The sequence below is a fragment of the Cervus canadensis genome, chromosome 9, assembly GCF_019320065.1.
Source record: "Cervus canadensis isolate Bull #8, Minnesota chromosome 9, ASM1932006v1, whole genome shotgun sequence".
In the NCBI taxonomy this organism is placed as follows: Eukaryota; Metazoa; Chordata; class Mammalia; order Artiodactyla; family Cervidae; genus Cervus; species Cervus canadensis.
In genome coordinates, this window is record NC_057394.1 from 81,217,643 (window position 1) to 81,236,985 (window position 19,343).

The 19,343-nt window shown below is 46.3% G+C and overlaps 1 protein-coding gene across 1 annotated transcript in view; it reads right to left on the minus strand.

Annotated features, from left to right (window-relative positions):
- ATP8A2 (ATPase phospholipid transporting 8A2) overlaps positions 1-19,343 on the minus strand; it is a 448,688-nt gene that overhangs the window by 189,515 nt on the left and 239,830 nt on the right. The window contains exons 26-27 of the mRNA XM_043478109.1: positions 9,838-10,021; positions 5,843-5,953 (exon numbers count right to left, since the gene is read on the minus strand). Coding sequence (XP_043334044.1) covers positions 5,843-5,953; positions 9,838-10,021 — 295 coding nt within the window. The remainder of the gene's footprint in view (positions 1-5,842; positions 5,954-9,837; positions 10,022-19,343) is intronic.

Sequence of the window (19,343 nt, forward strand, 5' to 3'; positions counted from 1 at the left end):
ATTTCCTTCTCCAGGGGATCTTCCCAACCCAGGGATCGAACCCACGTCTCGTCTCCTGCATTGACAGGTGGATTGTTTACTACTGAGTCACCTGGGAAGCCCATAAAGTGTGTAAAGAATGCAATCAATATACTTCACTCTCAAAAGACGAGATTAAACACACTGTAAAATGAATTAACTAATACTGGGAGGGGATATTTCTCCATGTGAAAATTCCACCCGGAAAGATTTAAGGTTAGACCAGAAAGGCATTTCCTAAAAGGCAAGACACACAGTACAAAGTGCAAACCTTCTCTTCTATCCTAAAAACAAAAACAAAACAAACAAAAGAGAAAACCAAGAAGCCTGACAGTTTCCTAGAGGCTGGCCGCTATTGAAACCCACTCAGTCGAGTGTGTGTTTATTGGGTGCTGGTCACTCATTGTGCCTGGACGTCCCCACCGATCTGGTGGATAGAGAAGCACCCAGTACTGCCCTGGGTGGAGCTGTCTCTGGAAGCAGGAGGCCTTCAGGAAGGGAAGTGAGTTGGAACCTGTGAACTTTAATGCAGACCAGACGTGATGAGCTGGACACTTTGCTAGGTTTGGGTGTTTTGTTTTTTCTTTTTTTTTTTTTGGCCCAAGTACCAGATGGTGGGGAAATGTGGTCACCTGGAATAATGCATACCGTAGAGCTCTCGAAGTCTTTTTTTGTTTTTGGACTTGCGCCTCTTTTTTTTTTTTTTAATTCCAGGGAGGCTTAAACATTTTATGGAGTTAGAGACTCAATTTTTAAAACAGCCACGGCTGAATACTTTTTTCTTCCAGAACGCTGGATCTTTATAACGATCCTCTTAGGTAAAGCAGCTGCGAAAACATCATTAAAAAAGCATATATTGTCACCTGTAAAAAGCAGTAAGAGTCTATTTTTATAAAGTTCAAAGTGCTCGGGTATCTGGTGGGGGGATCCCTCTGGACTGCTAAGACTTCTCTGGCTTGGTGACCGCTCTTCTCCCTTTCTCCTCCCCTCACCTTCTGCTAACACACTCCCAGCTCTAAGGACCAGCAGCAACCAACTAGGCTTTGAAAAGCTGGTCCTGAGCCCACGTCTAACAAGTTCTGCAGCTGCCTTCTCACCGAAACATAAAATCCCAACAAAATGCACTTTCCCCCTATTGTTTACTTGTATTACTTCTCTACAGAGCTGGAATAAATAGGGCATGGGATGGGAACGGCAGGTGTGGGCTCCCCTCCTGCCCCTCCTCATCCTTCAGGTGTTGACTTGCTTCGTCCTAGAACCTGGAAGCTGCCACCCTTCCTGGATGTGAAGCACGCCTTCTGACAGATCTCACTGCAAGCATCTTCCTGGAAGTCGTCTGAGTGGTGGGTGCTCTTCTTTGTGTCCCCTCACTTGACTCCAAGAGCCAGGGCTCTGTCTTGTTCATCTGGATCCCGTGTGGGCGTGCTAAGTCACTTCAGTCATGTCCAACTCTTTGCGACCCCATGGACTGTAGCCCGCCAGGCTCCTCTGTCCATGGGATTCTCCAGGCAAGAATATTGGAGTGGATTGCCGTGCCCTCCTCCAGGGGATCTTCCCAACCCAGCGATCGAACCTGTGTGTCTTACATCTACTTGCGTTGGCAGGAGGGTTCTTTACCACGATCCCAAAATGCAATAGTTTAAATCTCTATTTCTCATTTGGTGATAATATTTCCAGACCACCAGGCTAATATGCACCCCATTTCCTGGCCCATATCCCATACCAATTTAACAACCCCAAGAAAACATTAAAATTTCTTATATGTGGTGCCAAAAATAAGTAGGCATTCACTCTTAGTGGTATAAAAATTCCCATTTTTTTTTCACTTCGATATCTATATGTTGTGGTTGGTCTCTGTATTAGGAACCACCAACTGCTCACCATCATGATGGCCAGGATTCACGCCCCAGGTTAAAACTACAGAAGTATGTTAAAGGTCTCTGCTTACCATCTGCCTGCCACACTGACAGACACATTTTCTGAAGCTGCTTTTACTGTGGAACATGCCTATTCCAGAATGAAAAACGAATCCCAGCCTCCAAGAGCAACAAAGCTCCTGTCTGGTTTTCAGGCCCTTCCTCTGGCCACTCCAGTGGCCACCCATGCCCTCCTTGGCTTCTGCAAATTCCATTTCTTTTCCTGCCCTGAATGCAGACACACAGGGCACACTCCCCTCCAACTGGCTGATCAGGGTCCCACCTGCTTGGCCGGCTTGTGAAGCCACCCCCCTCCCAAGCCAGCCCCGTGACAAGGTTTCTCCTTCTGAGAAGTATGGTCCATCTGGTCACAGCCATTAAACTCAGCATCTGCTTGGTTTGATTCATGTCAATGTATGGCAAAAACCACTACAATATTGTAAAGTAATTAGCCTCCAACTAATAAAAATAAATGAAAGAAAAAAACTTAAGTGTAAAGTTGTCTTTCAAGCCTTCAATAAGCTGAAGTGCATTTTTTTGGTTTCCCCTCAATGTGACTAAAGCAGCCAAATGCTTGTGACATTCTTTAACATTTTAGCAAAAAATTGTGGCAAAATTGACATAAAGTTCACCATCTTAACCATTTCCAAGCGTGTAGTTTAGTGATATTAATATATACATTCACACATGTGTGCTCAGTTGTGCATGTCCGACTCTTTGTGACCCCATGGACTGTAGCTCTCCAGGCTCCTCTGTCCATGGGATTGTCCAGGCAAGAACACTGGAGTGGGTTGCCATTTCCTCCTCCAGGGGATCTTCCCAACCCAGAGATCGAACCCACATCTTGTCTCCTACATTGGCAGGCAGGTTCTTTACCACTGTGCCACCATATACATCCACACTGTTTTGCAACCATTATCATCTTCCATCCACAGGACTCTCTGTGACATTTTTGTCTGTCATCATCTGTGAGAGGCAGACAGAAAGCCGCCAGTTAGTTTCTAATGATAAAAATCCTGTTTTAATTCATGGAACTGTACACCAAGAAATGGTATATATTATGGTGTATTAATTATACTTTAAAACAGTGATGTCTGCCCATTCAAGCATCTCTAATGCAGGCAGGATGGGCTTTCTGAAACATACATCTGAGCAGTCCCACTGCCTGGCACAGAGTTTAGAGCATGGGTGCTCCAAATTGTTGGCAACGAATGAGTGAATGAATTCAACTACTCTCTTCAAACTTGTCAAGGGTTCCTGTGTCTAACACCTTTATTGGTAATTCAAGTCATGATAGCTTCCCTGGTGGCTCAGTGGTAAAGAATCTGCCTGCAATGCAGGAGACATGGGTTTGATCCTTGGGTTGGGAAGATTCCCTGGGGGAGGAAATGGCAACCCACTCCAGTATTCTTGCCTGGAGAATCCAATGGACAGAAGAGCCTGGCGGGTTACAGTCCATGGGGTCACAAAGAGTTGGGTATGACTTTGCAAGTAAACAACAACAAATGATTCTCCTACTAATGACTAAGGCTAGATACGTGTGTGTACATGCATGACACCTTTGTATTGATGTCTTTTTTAGTTGGCAAATTATTTCAAGTTTGTATTTTAGGTGACAGTTACATGTATCACAGGGCATCTGAGATGAGAACATCCTGGCTATTGCAAAGAGTTTCTTCTTGAGTTATAAGAAAACCATTTAAGAAAAATACACAATATATTTAATTTATTCTCACATAAATAATTAGCTACAAGGTAACCCTTAGAATGCAAAACTTTTGATTGCAAATGAACAAATCAAATTATACCATCTTTGATCTTTCAGCTCAAAATACACTAAAACAGCATGCACGTAGTACTTTCCTATGTTTGAATTATGTTGAAGCACACCCACTGATGCCATGAAGGTTATGCAGCAATGGCAGATGCAGTCTGAGTCAGTGCTCTGTCTGGGCTCAGGAAGGATTTCGTTTCCTATTTTAAAATGAAGATCACCCAGCCATACCAAGGAGAAAATTGGGCACAGAGCAGTGGAGACACTGTATTTTATATAGAATGTTTTAAAAGCCTGATTATGCAAGACTGTTTAACCCCTGCGGCTCAGCCACAATAGCCAATATTAATGTAAGGAACTTGCCTGGCACGTTCAGAGTTGAAAGTCTGCCAAACAGAATTTTTCAGACAGACTGAAATTGTACTCGTCTCAGAGTCAGCTCACTGGAAGCTTTTTTTTTTTTTTTAAAGGAAAAAGCCAAGATAGTAGGTGTCAGTGACTAAGAAGGGCCCCCAAGGAAGCTCTGGAAAGCTCCAGGGTTGGGGCTTCATGGGGACGGTTCTGATAAGAAGTCTAGACTATCTGTAATGTGCTGATCATGAGGAAAGCCAGATTATTGAGCAAGCTTCTGAAGCCAGCAGCTCCAAGAGACGAACATGCACGTGAGACACGCTGACATGTGGGAACTTGCTGACACCAGGGCCTCAGTGATCCTGGCCCCAGACCACAGCACCAATTATCTGTGACCCCGAGTGACACTCAGGAGGGACTCCTGCTACAGATGCAGAAAAGGCTGTGGGGAGGGGGCTGGCAAACATCTTTAAGCACCCAAAGGGAACTGTAAGAATGTGGACAGAAAGAAGACAGAAACCACAGCATTTATGATGGGTAACATCTGAAAGCCCTTACTCAGAGAGGGTGGAGTTGAACACAGCAGCACCAGATGAGCAGATGAGGCAAGTGGGCTGCCCTTTGTAGGGGTAAGAAAACATATCCCTTCTTCTAGGTTTTCCTATGTTTCAGCTGCTTTGGTTGGGCAGCCTTGTGCAGTGAACAACCTGTGCAACTTGGGGAAACTACTTGGTAGGAGTTTGGCTACAGAGGGAGGGATTCAAACCTCTAGGTCTGAGCTGACTCTTCAACAGGAAGGATCAGATGATTTGGTCAAGAAACGGTTAACCGCAGTTCCACTAGCAAACCCCGTGTCCACGATCTGAGCTGAGCCTTTTCAGGGACCACATCAGAAACAGTGGATCTATGCCTCAGTTATTATTTCTGCCAAGAGTGGAGAAACCAGACACAAAATAACCCGCACCACACACAATGACCATTGCTTCCCTATTTCCCCAGAGTGACTGCCTGTTGCCTCTTTCCTAAACACGTCTGGAAATCTCTTAGTCGTGACGGCCACACCTTTACAGTAGAGCTGCTCCAAAGGAGGAGGAACGAGGCGCCTGGTGCTCCCATCGGAGCGGAACTTGAAGTGTCTTTTCCACTCGTCCCTGGGCCAGCACCTCTGCCCCACCGGTCCCTCCAACCAGCATGCGTATTTCACTTATAACCGAATCTGCATCTTGAAAAACAGGCTGGCAACTCAATGCGTTCATTGAGACATTTTTAATTATGTTCCTGGCTTTCTCCCCACTCAATCCCACATCCTCCCGGCTAAAGCAGCAACATCCACATGTCCCAGAAGCAAGAACCAAAAGCTCAGGAAGCCTGCGGAGTCCGTGAGACATCCAGCAAGAAACGCTTCCATTCAGTGAAGAAAAACCAGGCTGGGTTGCCTAGGAACGTCTCAGCGCTCACCACGCCAGGTGCCAACATCTGCTGCCCAGGCTCCCGCCACTGGGGGGTGGGGTAGGGTGTGAGTGACAGCAGGAGGGCCACTCAGAGGAGAGGGCCTTGCCCTGTCCATCTGTCCATCAGGGAGAGAGAAGGCAGAAGGCAGCCATGGATGTCTGACTTTTGATCCAGCGAAACTAGATCTGGAAGGTGTCCCCAGCTTCAAAGAGGCTCCACACATCAGGGGAACATCTTTTAAGTATTCCCTGAACAAAACCCTTCCTTGAAGTCACCTAAGGTCCCTCTGATAAGGACCCTCCTCCTGAAGGAAGGGGCCAGCCGTGCTCACCTCAATGATGTAGAGCACCACGTTCTTGTAGAAACAGTACAGGATGCACTTGGTCACCCGGTTGTAGCTCCAGGCACCGTGAACCAGCAGGAGCTTCTCCAAGTAGGAAAACTGAAAAAGGAAAGAAAGAGGGTCTGGAATGCCCTTCGGAGGAGAAGACAGGCAAGGGAGTGGACAAACCCTGATTCTGCTGGTGACTAAGAACACCACTCGCTTTAGAGGCAGCTTTCAGGCCAGGTGAGAAGGTCTAAGATCTCCTCTTTAAGCTATAGAGTTATGATTTTCCCCAGTCACACAGCTAGACTTCAGATTGCTGTCTTGTGAAGTTCTATTTACTCTAATGCTTTTAGGATATTAATTATTAAAAGGAGGTGACCAACAAAAATTGGAAGAAAAGAGCAATGAAATAAGATGCTTCTATTCAATCACCAATTTGGTAATGACAACAGGAGCAAGGGACAGGGACTGTCATGCACCTGTATCCTTTTAAGAAGAGGGATGCGCATATAGACACTACCTGTTCCTATTTCCACTGTCAGCCTGCAGGTGCGAGACAATGACACTCTACACACAGAGAGACACACACTCTGCCCTCCAGTTCTAGACCCATCTCCTTCCCCTTTTTCTGGCCTCCAACAAGAGCGAGCCCCTCTTGCTGAAATGTGATGTAGTCGTCCTTCCAAATAAAACATCAACACGCAGCTGACACCAAGTTGAGAGTGATGTAATGGCTTAGCTCTTGCAGTATGAAATATTCAACAATATTCCAATAAAATACTCAAATCCTCCTCTGGGCAGGGGGTCTTTGGACACCACTCCAATCTTATCTCCTCAGCCTCCCCTTAGCCTGGCTTTGTCTTCTGGGTCCTAATTCACAAAAGCCTCCAAAAGTGTGAACAGGGAGCCGGAGGGAGGGAGATGGGCTGTTTTTGGGGTCATAGTCTTGGCGTGTTCTGGCGGTATGCATCATTAGGGGTGATCCTGCTTCACTTCACGGTTCCTATGTATTCAATTAGCCTCTCCTGGCACTGAGTCCTCCTTGGTTGCCTTGAACTAAAACCTCACCTCCTGCTCTGAGTCGCAGGGCAGCCCACAAACTTACATCCATCACTCCCCACGAGAGGACCATGCACAGATACTAGGAGTTCTGCTGTTGTCAACTTCCTATTAACTTTAGGTTACTTTTGAAGGTACATTTAACCATCTACAGAAAAGAAAGACTGGCCAAAGATACAGTATTTTTAAAACACTTTTTCGAGAGGAGGCCACACAATAGCTGGTGTTAACACTAAGGACAGGAGCTCAAGCCACGCGAACCACATCTGGGTGAGTTTCTGCAGATGGCTTGTCTACATGTGGCTCCAAAAGCTGAATGAGACTCTGGAGTGGTGGGAATGGGTACACGTGGAGAAATAAAGCTCCCCATACAGGGTCATCAAGGATTCCAAAGGGAATGGCTAAACAAATAAAGAAGAAGTTTGTATTTGACCTGGACACCCTGGCGTTCAACCTTCCATGAGTACAGAGAACATCTGTTGGAACCATCCAGAAGGCCCTAGCTTAGCACTACAGTGATTTCTTTTCAGAAAACAAAGCAAAAAAATCCTAAATCAAAATGCTGTTTTCATGAGGTTGCTCAAAAAACATTAAGGAGGCAGGGGGCAGAAATGACTCTCTCCAAGGAGAACAGGCAGCGGAGGGCTGGAGACACAACACGACACGGGCTGGCCCTGCACAGTGAGGCCCCAGCGGGCCAGTCGGCAGCCTGGGGCCACCCCGTGGACACAGCACAGCACAGCTGGGGAGAAACAGGACCAGGGCTTGCTGACTTCATAATTTTCCTGAGGACAAGTCTTTGAGCTAACCTTTTTTTCCTTCTGGATATAACTTTCCAGGGCACGTTCTCAAGAATCCAATCAAAAATGTGTTCATCCACATTAAAATAAACAGATCAAGTGCTAAGGCATGAACTTTGACCAAAGACATTTATCACTTTATTAACTTCAACCAAAGGAACTCAGTCAGTTGTGGCATGTCCTACCTAGTAATTATGGCAGAGGAAACATCCTGGTAAGGAGGGTATGAGGTAAGCAGAACGCAGACCCGAAATAACGGGATCCCTGTCTACACCTGAACAGGATGGCGGACGGGAGGGACACGCAGGGATGCTGGTTGGCTAGAGACCCCTGGTGTTCCTCTGTGTTCAGTCTTTGGGGCTGTCCATCAGCTCCTCCAGCACAGGTGATGTAGGCTGGATGGACAAGAAAAGCCCCAAACAGAATCACAAAGCCCTGCCGCCCTCTGTATCTGCCCTTTAGTTTTGATTTGCTTGTCATTTTGATTTGCCTTTAATTTGAAGAGACCAACTGCTCCAGATCCCACATCCTATTAGTCCGGTTTCAATAAAGCAGGTCACGGAATCTCCCTTCCCTCGACATTTGCAAGAAAAAGACAAATATTTGCCTGGAGCTCCTAGGAAACCTCTGAAGACCCCTGCCAGCCATATGATGCTATAACTCAAGTATTTAATAATGCTGGGGTGCATAACATCTCCAGGTGCTGACAGCCTGCAGGAAGCGCAAGTCCCATAGGCCTTGGGGCAGTCGACTCTGGAAAGGAACCAGGCAGGTGCGCGGGGCTAGTTCCCCAAGGTCACGTGCAGGTCCACTGTTCTCTGACCCTGGGGGCTGGGACCCGCGGTAGGTCACCTCTTGTAAAGGAAGCCCAGTTTTCCCACCTATAAAGTCTGAATTCCTTCTCCCACCTACGTGAGTCATCATCTTGAGGATTCATTTAAAATTGACAAAAGGAACAAGGTGGATTTCATGCACTTTTTGGACTTATAAGGATCCTGCTGTTCTCTGCATTTGCAAAACCACTAGCTGGTGGGTGGGGGGTGGTGGGGATTTGAGATGGCATCTAAGCAGAGCCCCCCTCCGGGAAGTGGGGCCTTGAAGGTACAGAAGGCCAGTCTGCATCCCTGGGCTTGCAACAAGTTCTTCCACGCTTAACATGCAGCCCCAGATTTCAGCTTCAAGGAGGAAAAGGCCATGATTACTTGTGCTCATGTGATAAGGTTAATGCATTCTCCCAAAGACTGAACACGGAGGAACACGAGGGGACTTGAGCCAACCAGTAGGCATTTAATCCCCGCACACTGTGATCGGAGATGGGAGGAAACGGTCTGTGTTCTCTGAGACACCTAGATTTCCCGGATGGTCAGGCAGCAAAGATGGTCTAGGTGAAAATCCCAGGGGGGCAGGAGCTTGGCCGCTTCCCTTCACTTTGGGGCTGTCATTGAGGAGTGGACATTCCGTTTGGTCTCCGACTGCTAGGGCAGGAGCTGCTAAGTCTGTCAGGAGCCTCTGCTGAATCATACAGACCAGAGAGGAACAGGCTGGATGTGGCCGAACTGCCAAAAGCTTTGTCCTGCTGACCACGGGGGGACCGCTGCCCAAGCCTGGGGTTCGTGCCCGTGCCAGCAGTGGCCCTGCAGCCCTGCGGCACAGCCAAGAGGGCAGCGCCTGTGAGTCACTGAGTCCCCCGACCTCACGTGCCACGTGAGACAGAGGGTTCCAGCACCTTCTGGCAGGGGGGAGATGCCAGGAGGGAGGATGCAGAGAACAGGTGCTACAAGCACAGCCATCCCTGGGCATGGAGGACACTGGAAGAGAACATGCAGCGGTTGCAGGGTTTAGGGGAAGAGACTATTATCATAAAATCAGAGATTCATCTGTTGGAAATGACCTCTCACCTGGACAACAGAAAGCCTGGCCCTTCCCACAGCCGAAAAAGAAACCCAAACCGCAGAACAGGGCCTCGTAACTACACAAGATGAAGCCAAGAGAGAAACCCAGCTACACTGGTGGGTTCTCCTCCATGCCGCCTCCAAAGGGGCGGCTGAAGGACTGGACTGAAGGTCAAGCGCCAGCTGGCCTTCATGCCCAGTGGACTCTGTCAACTACATGTGACGGCTGGTCGACCACGCAGCTCACCTGAGCGATGGCGTAATCCGAGTTGTTGGTGGCCTGCATGCCCTCGTTCCCGCTGATGCCTACACCCACGTGGGCTGTCTGGATCATCCCCACATCGTTGGCACCGTCCCCGATGGCCAGGGTGATGGCTTTCACCCGCTTCTTCACCACGTCCACTATCTCCGACTTCTGCAGAGGAGACACCCTGGAGGAGGAGAGAGACGAGTTAGGACTCTACACGGCCTTCCAGAGGAAACAGCTGTAATCTACATTTCGCTGCATTAAAAGGGCAGTTACTGGATAATTTCCAAATCCAATACAGACGGTTTTAGGCTCATGTGCAAAGAAGCTTTCAGAAAACAGTAGCTTGCGGCTTTCAAGTATGTGCCAGCTTCACAAATGAAATACACAACTCAAGCTAATGCAAAACACAGCCCATCAGTAATCACACCACCAGGCGGGAGCTATATGTGCAAACTCCTCTGGGGCATGCCCGCCCTCCCGGATGATAAAGGCAGTCGAGATGCTCACAGAGGTCTTGGGATAGGTCTTCCCAATAAATCAGAAAACTAGCACAGATCCGTTTTGCTTTGCCGTCCATCATACGTAACTTAGGACGGGCAAGGGAATTTTCTACAAAACCTGCTTTCAGAAAAGGGAATGAAAAATTGGCAGGGCTTGAGAAGTGCAGAAAAGAGGACTAGTGTGAGAGGAAAGAAGAAAGAGGTCTCCATCTCCACCCTGGAGATGGAGGCAGCGTTTGAAGGGCAGCCAAGGCAGAAGGCCTTAGGACGGGCAGACCCAGGACAGAAGGTACACTGACACCGCACTTGTAGAAGCCCGGCCCCAAAGGAGATGGTGTGCAACCTGTACCTGAGAGGGGCTATTTCCACGGAGAGTCAAAGAAAGTGGGCTCTTTTCCATAGCCCACCTGGGGGAAAGAGCAGTATAAATCTATGGGGTCCAAAACACAGCACCATCAGTTATGATGAAGTGTTTGTTCAGAGTATAAAACCAGATAATAAAGCATGGTGGCTCAGATGGTAAAGAATCTGCCTGGAATGCAGGAGACCCGGGTTCGATCCCTGGGTTAGGAAGATCCCCTGGAGAAGGGAATGGCTACCCACTCCAGGTTCTTGCCTAGAGAATTCCATGGACAGAGGAGCCTGGTGGGCTACAGTCCATGGGGTCGCAAAGAGTGGACACGACTGAGCGACTAACACTTTCACTTTTACTTTTCAAAATGACTGGTATATGGTGCGTGTGTGCTAAGTTGTTCCAGTCATGTTTGACTCTGTGGTACACTTGAAACTAACACAACATTGTAAGTTACACTCCCATATAAAATAAAAGTTAAAAAAATTTCAAAACCACATCTGATTGGTAATGTAAAAGGGGAGATTTCCTTCAAAATGCCATAGGACATGAGACAAGTGCTCGGGCCTGGTGCACTGGGAAGACCCAGAGGAATCGGGTGGAGAGGGAGGTGGGAGGGGGGATTGGGATGGGGAATACGTGTAAATCCATGGCTGATTCATATCAATGTATGAAAAAAATAAAATAAAAAATAAAAAACAAACAAACAAGCAAAAATAAAAAAAAATAAAAAAAATAAAGATACATTGTAAATCATTAAAAAATAAATTAAAATAATATAAAAATAAAAATATGGAAACATACACAAAGGAATAAAAACCATTTTAATTATTAAAAAAAAAAATGCCATAGGACTGAAGTTACTGTTCCTTCTCTGACCTCATAAAAGAGCAAGAAGGATAAGAGACCACAAAGGGGACCACCAGCACGTCCCTCAATTGTATTTACTTCTATGAACCCTAATTAATATATACTCAGTGTGACTGAGCACATCCTTTATGTGGGGTGTGTTTGTTTGTCTCGTTCACCTTTCCTTCCTCATCCGGCCTGGTCCTCACCCCAGCCTCACTGCTAATCCAATGATTCATACCGTGGACTTTCAATCCATGGGGACTAACTACCACAATCACGGTTCTAAGATTAATTACATCTCTAACCATACTGTGGATAACAGGGGAAAAAATACTCTTCGACCTACACAAAAATACATTAACTTCCGTATAAGTAACAGACCTAGAAACGTGGCAAATGAAAGCACTCAAAAAATGACCAGACGCCTCTGTAAGATCTAAACTTGGCACCCTCGGAAGTAGATAAAAGCACCCCCTCCCCCCACCGCCTGTGGTCCAGGAATGGACACTGTTTACAAGCTTCCTGACTAAACAAGCCAAGGGTCTTGATTTCTGTTTTCTGCCAACATCCCTGGAAACATTATAGACTACTACAGGCTTTTTGTGACAGCTGTTAGTGACACATAGCTGCCAGAGCTCTTCGGCTTCTCGTAGGGCTCTCCTGGGACAGGCTAGCACATAAGCCTGGTCTCTTCCCACTCCCCCACCCCTCCACCCCGGGCCTCTCTCCATCACTGTGCTTTGACTATGATAAGCCGATGGTGAGGCCCTGAGTATCATCTTAAACAGGCACTTGGAGGGCAGAGCAGACACTGGCTTACCAAGTCTCTACAAACACTCTCAGGATGTCGGGCGGTGCAAGTCCTCCAAACAAGGTCTGTTTAAGCATTTCAGCGGGTATTTGCTCTCTGCACAAGGATTTCAGTCTGAAATCACACGCTATTGAAATCTCCAACACTTGAGTGCCTTCGCACTGCTAATAACGACCAATGCAGAGGCTAGTAGGATAAGCACTGAACTTGCTGACTAAATAAAATGCGGAATCTCATTACTGGTGACAAACATCTGCATGAATTAACGATGAACCCTGATGCTGGCCAGCCAATGCTATGACACACAGGCCACCATGCCACTGAATTTGCTAAGAAATGAAGCCAAGAGCCCAGGTGTGCCAGCACCGTTACTTATTTTGGTATGGTTGAAATGCACACGTTCTGATAACATTTCCTGTATTTTGCCAGCTTCAGCCATAAGGCAGTCTTCTTCTGATGACAGTGGAGGTTGAGTGTGTGCTTTGGGCACAATGTGACAAATCTGGCTATGTGGGGGCTGAGGGGGAAGCAGGCAGGTAGCCTGTCATCTTGCTTTATATCCTGCTGGGACCATTCTACAGTCACTTTAGGAACTTAACACATATATGTGGGCAGATATTAAATTCAAACTATAGAAAACGTAACATTTCTGCAGCATCCTATAGGTACAAAGATGATTTTCAACATGGCCTAAGTATTCATTTTCCATAATTGGTAAGTAAAAATGATTCCACGCTCCAGAAAATACGTTTCACGTAGAAGTCAACTCTCAAAAGCTGAAGCTGAGCTCACCTTCAAACTCTAACAAAAAGGAGACGAGGGAGGAAGGGGAGGGCGGGGGCAAAAGGAGGAAGAGGGGAGAATAGAAGCAAAAAAAGAACTTGAGAGGCTTTTAAAAAATACTATTTATATAAACTGACTGCTATAACAATACATCAACCTTTTCCACTGATAATATCATTGTTGTTTAAAAGGTTCATTTACCTCATTCGATATTTAATATTTAGTAATCATATAAAATCCGGAGGGGTCCCTGACTATCTTAGAGCTGCACACACACACACACACACACACACACACACACACTGCACAAAACACAGTCCTGACTCTCCTATGTTTAGTGTTGGACCTTGAAAAACAAACTCGCCTGGCCACTTTCACTGGGATGCATTACCCAAGGTCTAAGGGTGAAAAATGTCAAGACGAGATTTTCTGGCCCTTGAGGTCATCTTTATACGGCCTCTACATCTTGATTCCAAATGCTGAAAGTTTCCTCAATAAACAGGAATTTTAAAAGGAAGGATGCTATCACCTAATGTGGAGATGAGGCCATCTATTAATTTTATCACTGACCTCAGTGACTACCTGCCTGTTAATGGCCCATCTTGCTCCCCAGCCTCTGGGGGGACAGACCAGCCATCCCACAGCGCGAGTCAGAGGGAACCTGATCTTCTTTATTAAGAGAACAAAACCCTTATAACCTGATCCTGCACCAGGGCTGTAAATGCTGCCGGGGTAACTCGGGCTTTTAGAAGTGCTCTTGGTGAAGGGAGGACACCCTGGCTGAAGATCAGCTTACTCTGCAACTGAGAAACGGCTCCCTTTGAAATCAGGATACCCGGCTTGTGGGTTCAGGATTTATCATCTGCACTTGTGTCCATGACAATTTTATCACAGAGCAACTCAAGAGGCGCTCAGACAGGAGGCTGGCTTCTGAAAACCCAACATCGACACCAAATGGTGTCAAATCGATTAAGATCTGGGTAACCGCATTTTATAAAAACTTTACTAGGCTGTATGTTGTGAATGACACTGACTTTTATATTCACTGAAGTCGACTGGTTAGCGTCTGTTTCTTCCTCTACTAGGTGCAGTCGAGGAAGGCTGGGATTTAAATAAAAGATATAGGATCCTCCTGTTCCCAGGCTGCAAGCGGGATTAGAATAACACATTTAAATACCTTAATGTTTTTAGCACAAAAAGCATAAATTCGATACTCTTGCTTCCTTGAAATGCTTTATTAAGGCCCCCAAGACCCTCTCAGGAGTGTCTGCTTCCTTGAAGCTAACATACATTAACTACTCCCTACTGTAAATTTCACTACTATTTCAAAACAGCATGCCTGGCCTCAGCTCCAGGGCAGGTGGGTATAGGAAATACAGTTGGGAGGAAAGCTGAGAAGGGCTTGAGTTTTGATGTCTCGGAGCAAGCTGACGGCTCCATCAGGACCAGGCATTGTGAGATGCCGCAAGGCTGAAAATGAATGACGACCGAGGTGCTTAAGAGAATACCCTTAATCACACCTGCCCATCACCTGTGCCTGGAACAAAGGCCCCCACCTGGTTAATGATCAACAAGCAGGGCAAGCTGTAACCGCTCATACTCTGCAAAAAGAAGGCAACCATTTCACCACTGACCTTCATCCCAGACCTAATCCAGACAGCCAACAGTGCTGAGAGGCCCGGGGATGGTGGTAGCCAGGCCGGGTTCCCGCGCCTAGGAGGTTAGTGCACAAATCAATGCCTCTCTCTCATGCCCTTTTTTTAAAAAAATTTGAGAGTGGGATTTGTTGGGTGGGAATAGAAGTGAATTAAACAAAGGTATTTCTTTTAAATAACGCAGACCCTTCTCAAAGCTTATATTTAATAAACTGGAGAAGGAAATGGCAACCCACTCCAGTCTTCTTGCCTGGAAAATCCTGTGGACAGAGGAGCCTAGTGGGTTATAGTCCACGGGGTTGCAAAGTGTCAGACATGACTGAGCATGCATGCAATGCAACACATATTTAATAAAAACCACTAATTCTTGGTCTCAATAGCAGGAAATGATATGCTTCCCTTTTCATGACCATACAAGTAAATGTGTGTAAACCAGGAGGTACATTCATCTAAACCCATAGGATGTACAACACTGAATCCTACCATCAGCTGTGGCTGGTGGGTGATAGATGTTGATAGTGGGGGAAGCCATGCATGTGTGGTGCAGGGGGACAGGGGGATATCCGGACCTTTCCTTCATTTCCTGTGAGCCTAAAACTTCTAAAAATAAAGGCTACTGGAAAAAACAACAACAGCATTCTACCACTCCCCAAACAGAGCACGAAAATGATTCTTGATGGCTCTGGACACCTGCTTAAGTCCTGGACAGAGGACTTTACGGCCTGCCATCAAAAGAGATATGGCCAGCCATCAGGCATGTGGGCAGGAGGTCCTGGGCTGGTGGGCACACCTGGCATAGTGGACACCCATGGGGGTTTGTGTAAAGAAGGACGTGGGCCTTAAGGCATGTGCACCCCCAGAGGAAATGAACTATGACAGCAGTCAGCCAAGTCTTCTGCAAAGTTGTATCTGTAACTCGTTCTTCAAGCTGATCGAGGCCATCGTCATAGTGCTTCTTCAGATAAAGCCTCACCTGAAATGCAGTCAGCTATGCACTTCTGTCTCCACAACTGGGCTCTGAGCTACCCAGGGTTCGGGACCTGCTTTACAGCACCAAATATAACAGGTAATAAATGAACATTTGCTGAATCATCCATTTTTTAAATGATTCTTTGGGACTTCAAACACAGCTCCCCATTTCCTCCTTCTTAATTATAATGAACAGTTTTCATTTCATGTTCAAGGACACACTTAGCATGCTAAGTGAATAATATTCGTCTTGCAGTTTGATTAAAGAAAGTGCAAGATTAAGAGGATTCGTTTGCCTGTTCAGAGAAGCCCAAATCACAACCTTTGATTCCACCTGGTACTTTCAGAGGAAATGAATTCACCGACAACCACATGTATCAGGTTACCACCTTTCACAACCTCTTGTACCACTGCCAAAGAATCAAGCCTGCTGGTTTACAGGCTGGTAGTGGGTCGGTGACGCCAGCACCTGCCAGGTCCACCTTGTCTGGTAGGGCCACGCTGCCTCAGGGCAGAGCGCCTTGATGCTGAGCTTGTAACGAGGACCAAGAGAGAACTCTCCAGACACCTGACTGCAGGGGTAGGGCTGGCACCAGACTGGGGTCAGGGGGAGAGAGAAGGAAGTTCCAGCTGAGACACTTGAGATGTGGGGGGGCTGCTCCCACAGAGGGGCTCCGAGCTCCACGAAGATGGGTGAGTTCCTGGCCCACAAGAGCCTTGATGCAACCTTATGATTCCACCCACCTTCCAGCCAAACACGGGACTAAAGTGGGCCCCAACCAAGAGAATGTGTCGGGGGCATGAGACTAGATCAGTGTCACAGCGAACAAAGTCAGAGCGAACACCCAAACTCTTCAGTTCATTTACACATACACACTCATCCCCACAGTGTCTAATTAAACTGAATAGGTAAATATATCCCTTACATACAAATGAGTTCTATTCTGAGAGCGTATTTGTTAAGTCAAATTTGTTCGAAGTTCAACAGTTAGCCTAGGTACCCAAGTGACACAATTGGCTACATAGTACTATACTGTAATAGGTTTGTAACGCTTTTCACATGAACAGTGCATAAAAAACAAGGAAAACATTTGAATCTTATAGTGTTGTGCCTTGAAAAGTACAGTAGTCCAGTACAACAGCTGGGACACAGGGGCTGGCATCAAGTGAACAGACAAGAAGAGTTACTAACTGGGGTGGGGAGAGGAGGTGGGAGATGGTGGAGCTGAAGGGTCGTCAGTGATTGGAGATGAAGGGCCAGGTCTAATGTCACTCATGCCTGATGTTTATGGAATGCACATTTGCATCTTTGAAAGTCTGCAACTTGAAGGTTTGTGTGTAGGGGACCTACTGAACTACAGATAGACTCTAAAGTATGAAACCTTCTGTGTCCTAATCTGTTTTTCAAGCAATGTAACAAAACTCCAACAACGCTACTTTGTCCTCTGGTTCTCGGTTTCCTGCTTGTACTTTGGTGGGTTAGTGGGTGACAGCTAAAGGGGTTTCTTTCTGAGGTGATGAAAACGCTCTAAAGTTGACTGGGCTGATGGCTGCGTACTTGTGAATATACTAAAACCCACTGAACTGTACATGTTAAAGAGGGGAACTATATGGTATATAAAATTAAATCTCTACCAGCCTGTTTTTCAAAATAAATTTAAAATAAATCTTCACATATTGCGGTCTGGGGAAGTCATTCTGAGTTCACCTGAATGAGTTGACTTGAATTGGATGCTAACTAGAACAGCCTGTTTGTGGCCTATCAAACATACACTGTACATCTGCTTTAATTATCAAGGAAAAGCACACACTGACCAGAAGTGAAGAATTGTCCACGTTCAACATAAAGATTAAACGCCTCCCTTCCTGGGATGCCGGTGCTGGTCCCCCTTTGATGATAAGTCTCCCTCCCAGGTGCCAAGGTCATGCTGACTTTCTGTGGATGTCAGGCTGGTCTGTGATTTGAAACCTTGAAGAAATGTACCCCTGGCTTGTTGAATGCTCTTTGTCCTGACAAGATATAAAACTGTGCTGAGAACCCTGCCTCTCCGGAGCAGTTTCTCAGAGTCATCTGGGAATCAGGCTTCCGGGCTGTAGTCCTCAGTTTGGCTCAAGGAAAACTCTTTTATTCTTACTGCTGATGGTTTATTGAATTTATTAGCCCTTCCCCTAAAGTCCTGTGTCGGACATCTCCATGTATAATTTATACAGTTTCTTTCTATACCAACCCATTAAATAGTATAATCATTTACGCTACTATTCATACCTACTGAATATGAATGTAAGTAAACACAAGCAAGATTTCAGGTCTTGCAGAGTGAAGACAACGTCTCCCCTTTTTCAACTGTCCACATGCCCAACAATGTGCTTGGCACACAAGGGCTTCAGCTCATTTACTCTCGTGACCAAGGCTGCAGAAGTGATGGAATCTCCTCTGCTGTGTGCTGTGGGGACGGATATGCATGGAGCAGACAGCAAATGAGGAATGAGTGACCTTGTCACTGTCAGCTCCCCTTGCTCAGCAGCTCTGTCCCAGAGGAAGTGGGGAGCTGAGCAGAAGGCCTGCATCTGAAGATGGAGGTGAAATAATGCCAGCTTTTTCGGAACACTCACCACTGTACAATGAGCCCACTCCATCCTCATGCCCTAAAACGATGCCTGTTTTAGGCATGTTCCTTAGAATCAATGACAAACACCACTAACTTGTGTGCAGCCGCCACAAGCACAACCTCCTCCCCAAGGGACCTCAAACATGGAAGCCTGGTTCTCTTCATTGAGACCCCACATCATCCTCCTTCTTGCTCTCAGCTCCAAAATCAAGACAAAACAGCAAACCATAACCCAGCTGGGGTGCAATTAATACAAGTGAAAGTTTATAGACCCAGTTTGATGCTTTCCAAAGAAAAGGGATAAAAACATATAAAATAATGTCATATAGCCCTAGCTATGTAAAATAATATTAGTGAACAAGTCAGAAACAAAACTACCCCCTCCAGCAGATGGCCATTGTCAATTACCCTATGATTCTAAATAACAAAATCTGTGATTTTTCTCTTATATCAGAGATAATCTGCTGGTCTCTGGTGCCTCAGACACCAGGAGGAATCAGTTTGCAATGCAGGAGACCCCAGTTCAATCCCTGGTCCAGGAAGGTCCCCTGGAGAAGGGAATGGCTACCCACTTCAGTATTCTTGCCTGGAGAATCCCATGGACAGAGGAGCCTGGCGGGCTACAGTCCATGGGGTCACAGAGAGTAGGACATGACTGAGCAACTAACACTTTCACTTTCATAGTAAAACACAACAGAAATTTAAAAAGCACTTCATTTCTGAGGTGATGATTAAAGTCACAGGAAGACTTTAAATTAGAACGTGAATGTGTTCTTCATCTCTGATACAATTTTAAGAGCTAAAATGATGTATGCCTCTGTGCCATCAGACAATTCCCCACTATGTGCTCACTCACATGGGGCTCAACAGAGCCACAAAACTCTAAGCAGAGTTCTTCTAAAGTCAAAGGCATTTTCAGTCAAAGGGAAGGGCTTTTCAACACTACTGAAAAGATGGTTTGGTTTCCAAGAA